The 15,044-nt window shown below is 43.6% G+C and overlaps 1 protein-coding gene across 1 annotated transcript in view; it reads right to left on the bottom strand.

Moving 5' to 3' along the window:
• Positions 1-233: 233 nt before the first annotated feature.
• The window catches only part of Mboat1 (membrane bound glycerophospholipid O-acyltransferase 1), a 108,582-nt gene continuing 93,771 nt past the window's right edge, over positions 234-15,044 (bottom strand). Inside the window, exons 10-13 of the mRNA XM_048428124.3 lie at positions 14,818-14,882; positions 12,064-12,196; positions 8,883-9,034; positions 234-1,557 (exon numbers count right to left, since the gene is read on the bottom strand). Of these exons, the coding sequence (XP_048284081.1) occupies positions 1,437-1,557; positions 8,883-9,034; positions 12,064-12,196; positions 14,818-14,882 (471 nt within the window). The 3' untranslated portion in view covers positions 234-1,436. The remainder of the gene's footprint in view (positions 1,558-8,882; positions 9,035-12,063; positions 12,197-14,817; positions 14,883-15,044) is intronic.

The following is a 15,044-nucleotide window of genomic DNA, read 5'->3' as shown; positions in this document are numbered from 1 at the left end:
GACACTAGCAAATGTGTGTAATCCACAGTCCCTTCCTTCGTAAGGGAAATAAGTCATACTTACAACACCATGAATGAAGATAAGAAATCATACTGTCCCCATTCCTGACATACATGGTGAGCACTGATCATGCTAAAGTGCTAGAATTAATGCAAAGACAACTTCAGCTGTGCACACATTTGTGAAAACACACACAAGTTGACAAAAACAAGAAACAATTCTTCCATAAGGAATCATTTCCTAAAATAGAAATATATTATTTATTCAGTGAGAGACTAATTTTTTTTATCATCTGATCAGAACAAATTTTCAGCTCCCAGGGCATTTGATTGGGGGCACATCACTGTAGCATATATTTTATTATTATTATTATCGTTATTATTATTATTATTATTAATTTCCACATTTTAAATATTATGTTTCCTTCTTTCATACAGACTATTTTACCCAACAGAAATCCCCGAAAGGAGCCACAGCACATACATAATGAAGACAGAGCAGAGCACTGTCACTCAGTTGCAGCTTCCTAAAATATAGCTGGATTTAATCCATTACAAACATCAGCTCGTGTCTACACATTGGCCATGATCACTGACACTTCCAGGATATGCAGGGAGGAAAGAGAGCCTCTAACTACTGAAAACAATTATTCCTTGAAAAGGTATTTGCCACCTTTGACAGGATCAGTGTCTGGGTGCCTTCTCAGGGCCAGCGTAGGTCAAGTCCAGCAGATCAAAGCAGGTGAAATGGAAACCAGTAGCCTTCACCCTCTCCCCAGCTCCTGGGGCACACAGGCAGGAAACTTTCTGATTTCCAATCTTGGCTCAGTTCAGAAGGAAGAAAGGGAATGATACATTCTTGGGGGGAAATAACGCAGCCTGTCTGAGGGCACACCAATCCATTCAAGCAGTCAGGGTTGATCTTCCCAGTTAGTGGAGGGTTGGTTTTTGTGTGTTTTTTTTTTTTTTTAACACCCTGAAAATATTCCTCCATCATCACTTCCCTCCAAGGGCTTCTGAGCGTAGGAGCTGTATCCACAGCCCTGTAAGTCTGGAATTGCCAGGGGGAAATCATGCCTGGGAATGTTCTGATTTCAGAAATCTAGGACGAGTCATCTCAGCAGACACCTCCTAAGTGCTGGAGGCAATGCCTGGGTCCATGCGTCCAGATTTCAGCAGGTGGAAATGACTTCAGAAGAGCCCACCCAGTGGCCTGCTCTCCACACTGTGTCACTGAAAGGCCCTGTAAAATATGAGGTCGAAGCTAGACATGGTGATTTAGCTGTACAAACAAAAAGGACGTATAAAAATATTCCCTGCAGTGAAAAAAAGAACACATGTAAACATCTCCTCTGAGTCACTGGAGAACCCTCAAGTCTGTCCACTGTGTCTTCCTAATGTCCCGCAATTCTGTCGTTCTGCTTCTCTCTGTGGGTATCACTCTGCCTTCTTCTTTACGGAATTGGTACTCTGAGGCTGCCTTTGAGGCTGGCGTGGTTTGATTGGCAGGAAAAGGATTACCAGCAGACTTGCGATGTGTAAGAAAAAGAACATGGACCTAGAAGTAAAAACACAAGAATTGCCTTTCAATACGGGCATAAAGGAAAAATATACAACGTCCAGGATGACATCATCTTCAGTGGGGCAAGGAGGGGCAGTGGCAGTAGTGAGCCACAATGACCCAGGGTTGCCATGTGCCCCTAACTCTGGTAGGAGACTGGGCTAAGGATGGAGGAAACCACAAGGTTGGGTGAGGCAGAGATGGACAGACACAGCGCTGCCCCCTTTACGTAATCAGACCAGACCAAAAGAACTAACTGCAACCAGATATTTCCGCTGTTCAAAAGCTGAGGAAGACAGAACCCATGAAGTACACTCTGTCCTCTAAGGCAAGCACAGCCTCATCTCTCACGTACTTCTCAAGATGGGGGATTCTGATCCTTCTATCAGGAACCAGAAGGATCCTAAGGTTTTGTTTTTTGTTTTTTATGATTTGTTGTGGGGAGGTTTGCAAAGAAGTGCCACAGCACGTGCGAGGTCAGAGGACAACTTTTAGGAGTCTGTTCTCTCCTTCCAGCATGGGTTCCAAGGACTCAGTTCAGGTTGCCGGGCTTGCACACCAGCCATCTCGCTGCTCCAGGGTCTGTAGCTTGAAAACTCTATTTAGAGATTGAAAAGAAGTTCTATCCAAACTAATAAGAACGGAGTTTTACTTCAGTGTTGACTGTCATTGGCACAGTGTAAATGCCAGGTAAACACTGAGCACAACCTGTTAATAAATATGTGTAAATAGAAGTCAATTCTGTTAGCATAACGATTCCAGATCTGTTAGAAAGGCTAAACGAATAATTTAGTCTGACTCTCTCAACACTGCTCGCCTGTGCTTTTGCTTTCTGTCTGTCTCTGTTTCTCTCTCTTTCCCTCTCTCTCTCTCATACACACACACACATACACACGCACACACACACACACACACACACACACACACACACACACCCCTCCCCCTTCTCTAGATGGTAAGGATTGAACCTAGGGTTTTGTGTGTTAGGCAAGCACTCCATCACTGAGATGTATTCCCCGTCACTCCAGTGTTCTCTAAAGATGAAAGAAAACACAGTTAAAAGACAAGGGATCCATAACAGATGCATATAACATTCCTCAGTAGTGACAAGACCAAATAACTCAGATCTATCCTAAGCTGCTCCACCTTTAGCAAGAGGAATGGTTTCCCAAAATGTTTGTGGTGTAGTCAAGAGCATTAATGTATCTTCACTTGCTCATTTGATCCTTGAACACTGATTGATAAGATGGATGGAGCACAGGGCCAGGAGAGAGCTTAGTGGTGGAGCACATGTTGATATGTGTGGAGCCCTGGCTTCAATTCTCAGCACTGAAGAAAAGAAAGGGAAAGGAAAGGAAAGGAAAGGAAAGGAAAGGAAAGGAAAGGAAAGGAAAGGAAAGGAAAGGAAAGGAAAGGAAAGGAAAGGAAAGGAAAGGAAAGGAAAGGAAAGGAAAGGAAAGGAAAGGAAAGGAAAGGAAAGGAAAGGAAAAAACCACCCCAACAACAAAAGTATAAACTGGGATTTCAAAAACAAAAAACATGAGTTTCTGCCTTGTCCCCTGTAAGAAGAGCAATGGGAAAACAGGTCATCAGTCCCAAGACACCTGCTTATGTGCAGATCTCCAGACACTCCATTTCCTTTAGATAACAGTACAATACTTACATATAATCTGCACAAGCCTCTTCTATGCTTTTAACCACATGTAGTACACTTAGAAAACCGAATACATTGTAAAAAGCCAGAGGAAAATAAGAGGAATACACGGTCCACCACAGACCCAATTTCCTCTGGACTTATCAGGACTAGCCCCATCTTGAAGCAGAATGGCTGCAGCGATCTATAGAGGATCCTGGTCCACAGCCATGATGGTGAATAAACAGAGTAACGCAACAGCAAGCAAATCCACAGACAGGCTAAGTGGCTGTTTGTACCCTACTTGGAGATCAAGAGGTTATCACATGATGCTTCCCTGAGATTCCAACACCTTCCTCTCCATGCCAGCTGTGCACAGTATTTCAGATACACAAAACCGACTGGGGTTTTACTTTTCAATGGTGAAACAAGCCTGAAAATCATTGATGGCTTGGTAAATAACCCCAATAAATTAACTGACTCCCCATCTGGACTCTAGGGATCTTACTGTAATCTGTCAGTTTCTTCTCTATCTGGAGTACAGATGTTCATGTCTTTCAAGGAGACATGATGTCATGAGAGAGACATCAGTATGACAGTGTCTTAAGAATATTCTCAGCCCATGGACCTGGGGTCGACTGGATACGATGAGCAGCAATTAAAACAGCAAAGGAGTAGTAATCGGCCAGCTGACTTAGTATGAAAAGAACATTGAGAGTGAAGAGGGCCTCTTTTAAAAGTCCCTGGGCATAGACTGGATTCTCAGAGGTCGCAGGCAGGGTTACAGTAAACTACAACTTCAAAATGAACACACCTAAGATACTTTGTTCCTGTGGGACATGAGGCAGTTATGTTTACTTAACTCCAAGTACACGGTCAAGAAAAGCAAACTTCAGTCTCCTAGTGAAGTTGGTCATATCTCCTCTAAAACTTGGTGGAATGTTCCACCTTTCTACTATAGAAAATCTCAAATCAGCTATCATCTATTGAACACATTCAGTACTGACTTTGGTACGCTAGATATAAATGGTGTCTTTCTCAAAAAGCTGGCTATCTATACAAATTGTTTATAGATTCTAGCCTTCTTCTTTTCTAAATGTGTGTGTTTATGTGGTGTTTATATGTGCATCTGTGTATGAAAGCCAAAGGACCCACTCAGGTGCTGTTCGTTAGAAATACTGCCCATCTCCTTTGAGGCTGGGCCTTTCACTGATTGGCCTGACACGCTACAATGAGATTCTCCTGTCTCTGCCTCCCCAGCGCTGAGATTACAAATGAGCTACCACCAGATATAGGCCCACCTGAAACCTGTGATGATATTTCTCCTGTCTTCACAACAGGGATTATTTATCATGAGTGTCTATTGCCCAGAGAATATAATATTTCTAGGGAAGAGACTCAGCATCAGGATAGCTTTATCAACTCACCATGGGATAGCAATATCCCTCTAAGGTGAGCGCATGGACCAAGAGTATTGCCACTCAAAGTGGGTGTGGCGGTTGAACGAAAATGCCTCCCCAAAGGAGTGGCACAATGAAGAGGTCTGGTTTTGTTGGAACAGATGTGGGCTTGCTGGAGGAAGAGTGTCACTGTAGGGCGGGCTTTGCAGTCTCCTGTGCTTAATATACGCCGAGTTCAGTTCATTTCCTGCTGTGTACGGATCAAGATGTATTAACTCTCAGCCACTTCTCTACCACCAAGTCTTCCTGCGTGCTACCATGCCCTCCATGATGATAATGGACCAAATATCTGAAATTATAGGTGATGTGGGATTCCCCTCTGTATGCTGTGAATATCTTTTATTACCATTGGTTAATAAAAAAGCTGTTTTGGCCTATGGCGGGAAATCCAAATAGAGATACAGAGAGAGTAGGCAGAGTCAGGGAGACATTATGTAGCTGGAGAAGGAGAAAGATGCCAGCACCCCAAAACTTTACTGGTAGGCCACAGCCTTGAGGTGATACACAGATTAATAGAAATTGGTTAATTTATGATGTAAGAGCACGCTAGAAATATGCCTAAGTAATTGGCCAAACAGTGTTGTAATTAATACAGTTTCTGTGTGATTATTCAGGTCTGGGTGGCTGGGAAATGAAGAAGCAGTCTCTGTTTAAATATAAGCCACTGAAGTAAATGTTTCCCTTCATAAGAAAGCAAAACCAAAAACAAATGTGCTACCACATCCAGCTTCGTATGTGGGTGCTGGGGATCTGAAGAGCGTTTGACAGCAGTCATGGAGATGCGGAGTTTGCCCAGCTGGTTTTGGTCTTGTTTTGGCCTGGTCTTTCCTTACTATGCTCCATTCCCTGTGTTTGGAATGGTAATGTATATCCTGTGCCATTGTATGTTGTAAGTATGTGATCTGGTTTTTCGATTTGATTTTATAGGGGATTACGGTTGAGAGATTACATTAATCTCAGAAAAGAATTTGAATTTTGGACTAAATGCATTTTGCATTATAATATTGCTACAAGTTCATGGGGGCCAGGGAGTGTAATGTGGTGGTTTGAATGTGACTGGTCTCCATAACCTCATAAGGAGTGGCACTATAGGAACTGAGGCATTGTTAGTGTAGGTATGGCCTTGTTGGAGGAAGTGTGCCACTGTGGGGTAGGTAGGCTTTGAGGCCTCATGTGCTCAAGTGAGACAGTAATGTAGTTACTTAGTTCCCCTTTCCTGCAGATCAAGATATGGAACTCTTAGCTCTTTCCACAGCACCATATCTGTCTGCCGTGTCCTGCCATGATGAGAATGGACTAAACTTCTGAAACCGTAAGCCATCCCAATTAAATGTTTTCCTTTGTAAGAGTTGCCACGGTTACGGTGCCTCTTCAAAGCAACAGAAACCCTAAGACAGGATCATACTCAGGTCCTCAGTTTGCAAGAAAAGAGCTTTGTCAATTGTGCTATCCCAGGCCTAATTCCAACATCCTTTGAATTACATACTGAATTAAAAGAGCATTGTTGGAAGAGAAGTGAGAGTATGAATATTGGGCTTTCAAACAATTTCATAGGTTTCTTTTCCTTTTCCTTTTTCTCACTTTTAGAAAACATTTTAAAGACAAGATCTCATGTTGTAGAATATTATTTTGAAATGTGTTACATTTGTTTATGCTTGAAACGTTTGTTTAATGATGCAAATATGTGTTGCATTCTTTTATGTTGCATTTGTTTAACTCTGTGAAGCTGTGTTGCTTTACTGTCTAAAACACCTGATTGGTCTAATAAAGAGCTGAATGGCTAACATCAATGTAGGAGAAATGATAGGCGGGGCTGGCAGGCAGAGAGAAAAAATAAGGAAGGAAGGAAGGAAGGAAGGAAGGAAGGAAGGGAGGGAGGGAGGGAGGGAGGGAGGGAGGGAGGGAGGGAGGATGGAAGGAAGGAAGGAAGGAAAGGAAAGAAGAATAAATGAATAGGAGAATAAATAGGATCTGGGAGGAAAAGATCAAGAAGGAAGAAAAGACTGAGGAATCAGAGAAGAAAGACTCCAGGAGTCAGCCACCCAGCCACACAACAGAGTAAGAAATAGAGAAAGGTATACAGAAATAGAGAAAGATAAAAGTCCAGAGGCAAAAGGTAGTGGAGATAATTTAAGTTAAGCAAAGCTAGCTAGAAATGAGCCATACTAAGATTGGGCATTCATTAAGTAATTATTTGGGGACTGGGTGGTGGGCCCCCCAAAGAGCAAAATAGTCCAAAGAATAAAAAACAAGTAACTACAGTCTCACACAAAGCAGATCAGAAATACAAATACTAAAGATGGAGAACATCTGAGAAATGAGTTTGTATGTAGCTGTCCTGCACTTCCAGCCAGTGAACTTGACCCCGAACAAGCTACAGACCTGCAAGGCAACTACACTCACCTTCCCTAAATGGCCATGACATGTGAATTTCCTTTTACTAGATTTAGTGGCTCTCTTTAGAGTGAGTCAGAGCTAGAGAGAGAGGGCTGGCTGTGCAAGCAAGGGGACCTGAGCTTAGATCTCCAGCAAATACGTTTAAGAAAAGAAAAGCCCTACATACGGATATGTCCATACGTACCTGTAATCCCAGTACTGGTGCAGGATTTGGGGGTTGTGGGAGGGACGCAGGGGTGGAGTCAGAATGATTACCTTTCTAGGCTTAGCCAAAATATGACCGGATGAATAGATAATCTGAGAAAGTTCCACATGAACTCTGGATGCGGGGTTAAATCTGGTCTTTCAACATGAAAAGTCATCTGAAACACTCAGGCCTCAGAATGAGGGCATTCAGGGGCAGTTCTGTCTTACACTTTGGAGAGCAAAAGAGAGATAGGGCCTGGGAAACAGAGATTTTGGTTCCTTTAGTTTAAAGCATCAACACGCCTAAACATCATGGCTGGGGCGTCAACACAGCATTGTTCATTTCTAAGTCACTCTATAAGCAGAGTGTGTTTTGTTTTGTTTTGTTTTGTTTAAATAACCTTGGGGCTAACCTTGGGGTTGGAAGGATGGCTCAGTTAAGTAATTACTTGCCACATAAGCATGACGACCTGAATTGATCCTCAGAACACATGTTAAAAATCTAAATATGTTCTTGTTTATTACATGCTTGCCATCCCAGTGCGAGGCAGGTGGAGACAGGAGGATCCTTAAGGGCTCATTATCTAATAAAGGAGCCAAATGACAGCCCCCACCTTAGAAAGCAAGGTTGACCTCTGGCTACCAAACACACATACACACACACGTACACACACATATACCCTCCCTCATGCACACACACAAAAGTTAATCTGGAAAGGCCTGCGTCGTCCACTAAATAACGCATGTTAGCTTTTTCTGGTTAGAGGTACTGGTCTATGTCCTCTGCAAGCTCCTCCCTCAGTTCCCACACCCACTCCTAACAGGGCTGCCTGAGGCATTCTTAGCCTCCTTTCTCAGTGAAATTACATAATTTCAAGGCCGACGGCTCAAGCACTCCATAAAGGAAAAAAAAATTAAACATGAACATGAAATATAAAAGTACATGACTATAGGTCATAGTTCATTTGGAGCATAATCTTTCAAATACAAAACCTGATATACCTTTTCCTAAAATTTGGTCCCTATCCCCCACCATCATGCACATCTGGGAATATAAATCCCCATGCACACACAGCAGCACTGGATTTTAGCAAAAGGCACAAGGTGCTTCTGCAGGCTATGAAACTCAGTCAACCAGCAGCAACACCCGAATGCCTCGATCTGCCTCAGAGGATCCAACTCTCCAACACTTTAATTCTCAGGAAAAGAAGCCAAGGGCAGGATATTCACACTTTGGGGGAGCAGATTTACAGGCTCCTTTTTAGCCCTTTGTTTGAGACAAGATCTCATAGCCCAGGCTCAAGCCCGTCCGGCCTGGGATTACAGATGTGCACTACCTTGCTGGGAGAATCCTCTGAGTTTGTACTCTGTATCCATCCCTTCTGAATGCACGGCCACAGGAGCCCTTTCACAACATTACGGATGACTTAAGGGATTCTTGTCAGCCATCATCACAGGTATTGGAGCTCAGGTTGGCACCTTTGGCACAGTAATCTCCTCTCATTGCTTCTGTAGGCATTTTTCCCAGTCAAGTCACATCTAGCAGTTCTTAGTATAATTCGTGAGTATGTTGATTCAGCTCACCAGCTCCGAGGTCGAAAGAAGATAAATGCAGCAGGCATCAGCTGAGACCATTGGAAACTTACTTGTATAAACTGATGGTGGGCTCCACCGCCAACATGACAAAGGGCGCTGCTGTGTAGGAGATAGCCAACTGCGTGGCGGCCCAGGTAACCACATCATAAGCAACCTTCCGAGCTTTAGAGGAGAGGAAGTGATGCCTGTAGTTGTTCCTCATCTGCAAGAAGGCAGAAGTAGAAGGCAGGAGTGAAAACGTAAACAACTTCCACTCCATCACACACAAGAAGTAGGACCACGGGATCACAGGCTGAAGAGCATATCCGACCATCTGAGCTCCATTTTCAACCAAAACCCCACTATAGCTTTTCTTATTCCAAGTATGGGTGTATGTGTGAATGCATGTATGTATGTATTATGCATGCATTCATGCGTAATGTATAAATATGTGCTTATATATAATATGTCTATTATATATAACATTTTTATCCCACCCCACCCCCCCCCAAAAAACAGTTTAAGAACTTGGCACACCTTTAATTCCAGCATTCGGGAGGCACAGGCAGGAAGATCTCTGTGAGTTCAAGATCAGCCTGGTCTACAAAGTGAATTCCAGGACAGCCAGGGTTACACAGAAAAACCCTGTCTTGAACCATCCTCCCCTACCCCCCCCCAAAAAAAGAAAAAAGAACTTGGCACAGAGCCTTCAAAAGCCTTTTCTATTTATATGTATCTACATTCATATTCTTAGTGGCCCTGGTGAATTTTTAGCCAGGTTGATGTTTTGTTTGTTTGTTTTTGGTGTTATCTGTTGTAGACTTTTTGCCATGTCCATAAATATCAATCATCAGTGAATTTAGGTAATTAGGGGAGAGTGAGCTTGTCTGCCTGTTCTAGTTTTGTGGTGCACACTCTTACTGATAAGTCTCTGTGTTGTACCCTGTTTCCATGGCTACAAGGGAACAAGTATGAACTATTACCATAACTGAAAGCAACAGCTATTGACTGCGTGCTTACTGTGTGCTATGTCTCTGCTAATCTTTCACACAGCCTGAGTCTGTTAAGTCTTCTGGCAAGTCAACAGCACTAAAGACCTTTCTTAGGCTGGGGATTTGCTCAGTTGGTAATTACTTGTCTATGATACACAGAGCTCTGGGCTCAGTCCCCAGCATCTCTTCAAACTGGGCATGATGGCACAGGTCTATTATCCCAGCACTCCAGAAGTCCAGAGGTGGGGGCAGGAGGATCAAAAGTTCGGAGTCATTGTTTTTGATAGGTAGGGAGTTCCAAGATAGCCTGAGCCACAGGAGATTCTGTTTCAAAATAAAAGTAAGGCAAAACAAAGACTCCCACAACCCCCCCCCCCCAAGAACAACAGCCCTTTTCCTCCACTCTCACCTCTTCAAAACAGAGTCTGGGGTTCCATTCATTCAGAAACACTGGGCAGTGAACATGAAATTTTCAAAGCTAAGTAGTTAACCTCCAGAAGCCTAGGCCTTCATAGCTGCTGAGTTCATTCCCTTGCTAGAAAAAACTGGAAGCTCTGCTCCATCCATCCCCCTTTCCATCCACCACCTAACTTACTTGTGAAAACAGTCTGCAAGGCTGCAATAGACAAGATCTACATAAATCAGAGTCTGTGTCAGAGAGGCCACTGGAGTAAAGAAACTCAAGGCATGGACTTGGGATATGTTAGCGAGCAAAGTGCTGACCTTTATTTTTTAGTTTGTTCTAGCAATCTGTTCTTGAGTATGTATTTAATATTTAGAATTTTTGAAATTAGCAGAAATAGCAATTTTTTACCTTGTTTGTATGAAGGATTTAATATACTTCATCTAATCTAAGTAAAACACAAAGCTTCAGGGGAGAGCTTGTCTTATCCACTGTGGTATGTGGACACCTGTACACTGACAGACATGTGACAGAGCTGCTGAAATCGTCATAGAAAACTGCACTGAAGAATGATCAAATAGCAAAAGCTCGGGAGATAACCCAGTTGTGAAGTGAATATCCAGGAGCAATTAAAATTAAAAATAAAAAGATACAAAAGCCAGACATCATGGCTTCCATTTGTAGTCCTGATACCAGGGTAACAGGCAAATCCTTGAGGCCCGTTAGCAGCCAGCCTGGCCTGCTTTGAGTTCCAGGCCAGCAAGAGATCCTGTCTCAAAAAAGAAATAGAGGGTGCCAATTGAGAAATGACACCCAAGGCTGTCTTCTGTCCTCCACGCACACATTACAAACGCACCTACAAACACCTACCAGCCACCCCCCAGCACACACACACATCAGGCAAAATGAGTAGATAGCAAAATTTACATATAGCACAATGAACGTTATTGGAGCCTGAAATAAGAAAGACTATACCCACGATCAAACGACAAGATTAAACCAAACCTAAAATGTTGTACTTAACAGAGTAATTGTATGCTGACTGTATCGGCCATATGGGGTTAGGTCTGGCCCCAGTAGATGCAGTTCCGATACAGTGCTACTTCACTGACTTCTCAGAGACACCGTGAATGCCTTCTAGGCTTAGTAGAATGACACGGGACATTAAGCAGGGTATCAACAAACTGAAGTGTGATAGAACCTGCATTAATTAATAAACATGATCATCTGTACATGTGCATCCAGTTTTTAGTGATGAGAAATGTGTTTGTTTCTCAAGGGAGTAATCTGTTGCTCATAAAATTCTTATTGTTTTACTCTCTGCAAGTGAATCAGTTAATCACTTTTACAACGGCAAGTCCCTATACATTGAAGTACTTCTGTGATAAGCAAAGGTTTTTATACATTATGATTTTTCCAAATAGCATTCCAAGAAAAGAAAATAAAAAGTATTCCATGGGGGAACTTATCACTCTACATCAAAAAGTCACTCCCAGCCGGGAGGTGGTGGCGCACGCCTTTAATCCCAGCACTCGGGAGGCAGAGGCAGGTGGATCTCTGTGAGTTCAAGGCCAGCCTGGTCTACAAGAGCTAGTTCCAGGACAGGCACCAAAAACTACAGAGAAACCCTGTCTCAAAAATAAAAAATAAAAAAAAAAGAAAAAGTCACTCCCAACAATCCCAAACCTTCAACTCACCCCTGCTTAAAGGAGAACAACACATAAACACACACACACACACACACACACAAACACACACGCAAACAGAAACACACACACTCACATATGCACGCGCACGCACACACACACACACACCAGGTTGCTAGAGGAAAAGCGCCAACAGCTGAAGGGTGCTTACCGCTCTAGCTGCCAACGTGACAGGGACTCCAGTTAAGAATGTAAAGTAGTATCCAGGGTAAACGCCATGCCACAGAGCAGACAGGACGAAGGTGAACACAGTAGGGTACCAGGGAACCCGTTCGTAGCACACACTGCAAAGAGAGGAAGGACTAGCAAAGCCCCAGCACAAACCCTGCATGCCCTCCACCTGCACCTCCCTGGGGCCGACCACGTGGAAGTCCTCAGGTCCACCCTGAGAGATGCCTGCCTGAATCTTAGCAGGAGCTTGCAATGAAATGCCGGCAGCCTGTGCTTCTCTGGCATCCTGGAACACTATCAACCACACAGCTCATGGCTCTGCTATCAATTTTAACCTCACTAGACTAGATGGTCTGGGCCCCATCACATGGTCTGTTATAACAAAGGTCTCAGTGGTCTCGTTCAACTCAAGTTCCTGCCTTAAAGAAGCAGGTTCCACCAAAGGGTGAATCCACTAGAGGCACTAATAAGAGTGCCAATGGCATTAAGATGCCCGAACGCCAGATAAGCATCTGTAGGAATTATCTTCATTTAGCCAACATTAATTTATCTTTCCAACCAGGCCCCATGCCACCTGACTAATCAACATGACAACCCTTTTTATCTTTCTGGTAGGAACTCTAGTGAGAAATTAGTATGATATTTGGAGGATCTGCTCTGAGCCCGACAAATTTTAAATCAAGATAGAGGTTGAGTAGCTCTTATCCTAAATGCCTGGAACAAGAAGTCTTTTCAATTTTGGATTTTTTTTTCAGAGTTCAGAATGCTTACATATACATGCGTTATCTTGGTATTGAGACCCAAGCCTAAAACACAAGCTCATTTGTGTTTTGCATACACCTTCCACACACAGCCGGAAGAGTCATCCAATATTCTACTGTGTGTGTTCTGATTGCCATCTGTCGCGTGAGGGCAGACAGGGAATTTTCCTCATGAGACATCATGTTAGTGTTCAAAAGGCTTCAGATAGGGGGACATTTGAGGTTTCATGCTTTTTCGGCTGAGATGGATGCTCAGTGTGGGTACTACAGTGTGAGAAGCTAGAGAAAAGTCAGCTGGTTCATTGAAAATCTTTGGCTTTTTTTGAGCCAAAATTAAAATTAGTGATAGGAAGTGAGAGGGGACTTTCTCCCCAGAACTCTGGCTACGCATCACCAATGGCAGTCAAGGTGGCCACTACATTCTTCAGTAGGTGACAGCGTCCCAGGAGAAGACGCAACAGTGAACTCAGCAGGTGTCAAGAATCCCACCATGGATGGTGCAAAAGTAACCGATTTTTGCTGCTGTTGCTGTTGCTGGTTTTTTAAGATAGGGTTTCTCTGTGGAGCCCTGGCTGTCCTGGAACTCACTCCGTAGACTGACCCAAACTCACAGAGATCAGCCTGCCTCTGCCCCCCAATGCTGGGGTTAAAGGTGTGCGCCACCACAGCCCAGCAAAAGTAACTGACTTACACCCAGACTTGGGGTTTCATTTCCGTTTAACAAGAGGAACACAAATGCAACTGGGAAGAAAAATACAGGCTTGGAAATCTGCTCTCGGTAAGACTTCTTTTTGACATGAGAACTAAGCATGCACCCTTTTTTATTTTTTATTTTTCTCAATTCTTTGTATCTTTTTGCATGAGTGAAATATTTCCTTCTCAATCATCTTGTCCTGTGCATCCCTAATGGAAACTGTGTGACTCTTAGCATGCCGGAACTACTCAGCAGAAAGGAATAAAGGCTGGTGATAAAACTGCTTGCACGTTCATATCAGAATTTCAGAACTGCAGGAAGTTGCAGCTTCCAGGGAGCAGCACGTTGCCTTTATTTGAAGAACTACGACATGGTGCTTGCTTTGCTTTAATCGCTTCAAAGAAGCGTGTGGGGATTTCTACGCATGAGTGCTTGTACCTTGGGAGGCCAGAAGAGGGCACTGGGTCCCTCCGAGCTGGAGTGACAGGTGGTTGAGTTACTGGTGATAGGCAGTGAACTTGGCTCTTCTGCAAGGCCAGTATACACTTAATCACCCAGCTACCTCCTCAGCTCGGCCTCAGGGTTCAGATTTGTGAAAGACCCTGCTCATCAAAAACAAAACCTATATTTTCCCATGCTCTCTACAGGTTCAGGGGCGTTCACGAAGTGGAGTTTGGCATTCCAATGATAGTACACTCATAATTTTCTAACAAGTAACGCTTCTAAATTTAGAACACATATAGAAACAGGTCAGAGAAATGTCAGTACAAATCCAGGCATGTGGGGGTACTGTAGAGCTCTCGGAGCCCTACAGTATGAGTAGCTCTCATAAGGGATGTGATGTTGACACTGACTTCCTTAGATCTGAAAACGAGACACTCCTGGGTATCAAGCCAAACAGCAGAGAAGTCAAAAGCCTAGTTCCGGGAACAGACCTTTGGCTCTGTATCTGTCACTCACAGATCTGTGACTTTGGGCCTGTCATGTAACCCCTCTGTTCACTTTCCTCAGCGATAAAACAGAGCAATCCAGCTAATAGCATCTCACAGGACTGCTACAAGGAACAAGCTAGTGTGTGGAACTGAATAATGAGCATTCTGGGATGAAACAGGCACATGCTGGGGTCTTCTCAATTCATCATTCCTATTTCTGTATTTATAAGATGTGGACAGTATTGTCAAAGTGTCAAATGGCATGACTGGCAGGCACCTGCTGCTCCGCTAGGAAGTCCCCAAGCACATCCCTGCCATGAAAAATAAGGCAGTTCTGTGTCCCTTACCATTTCAGCCAAGTAGACGTCTGAATATTCCAGTTTTCTAAGTACATTTTGAAACTCGTAGCAGTCTAGAAACAGGAAAACAACACCTATCATTAGCTTTTAAAACGCCCGAGCAAGGGAAAGTCCTGCCCAGAACTCCCTTGCATCTACAGCTGATGTGAATCTCAAGCAGGATTCTGCACAGTTCAGTCAATCAGCTGTTCGCCGCCGGCAGTAACATTTTCTGG

This window comes from Myodes glareolus, chromosome 14 (genome assembly GCF_982192425.1).
Source record: "Myodes glareolus chromosome 14, mMyoGla1.1, whole genome shotgun sequence".
Taxonomy (NCBI): domain Eukaryota; kingdom Metazoa; phylum Chordata; class Mammalia; order Rodentia; family Cricetidae; genus Myodes; species Myodes glareolus.
Note: the sequence above shows the minus strand (reverse complement) of the source record. Positions and strands in the feature narration are given on the sequence as shown.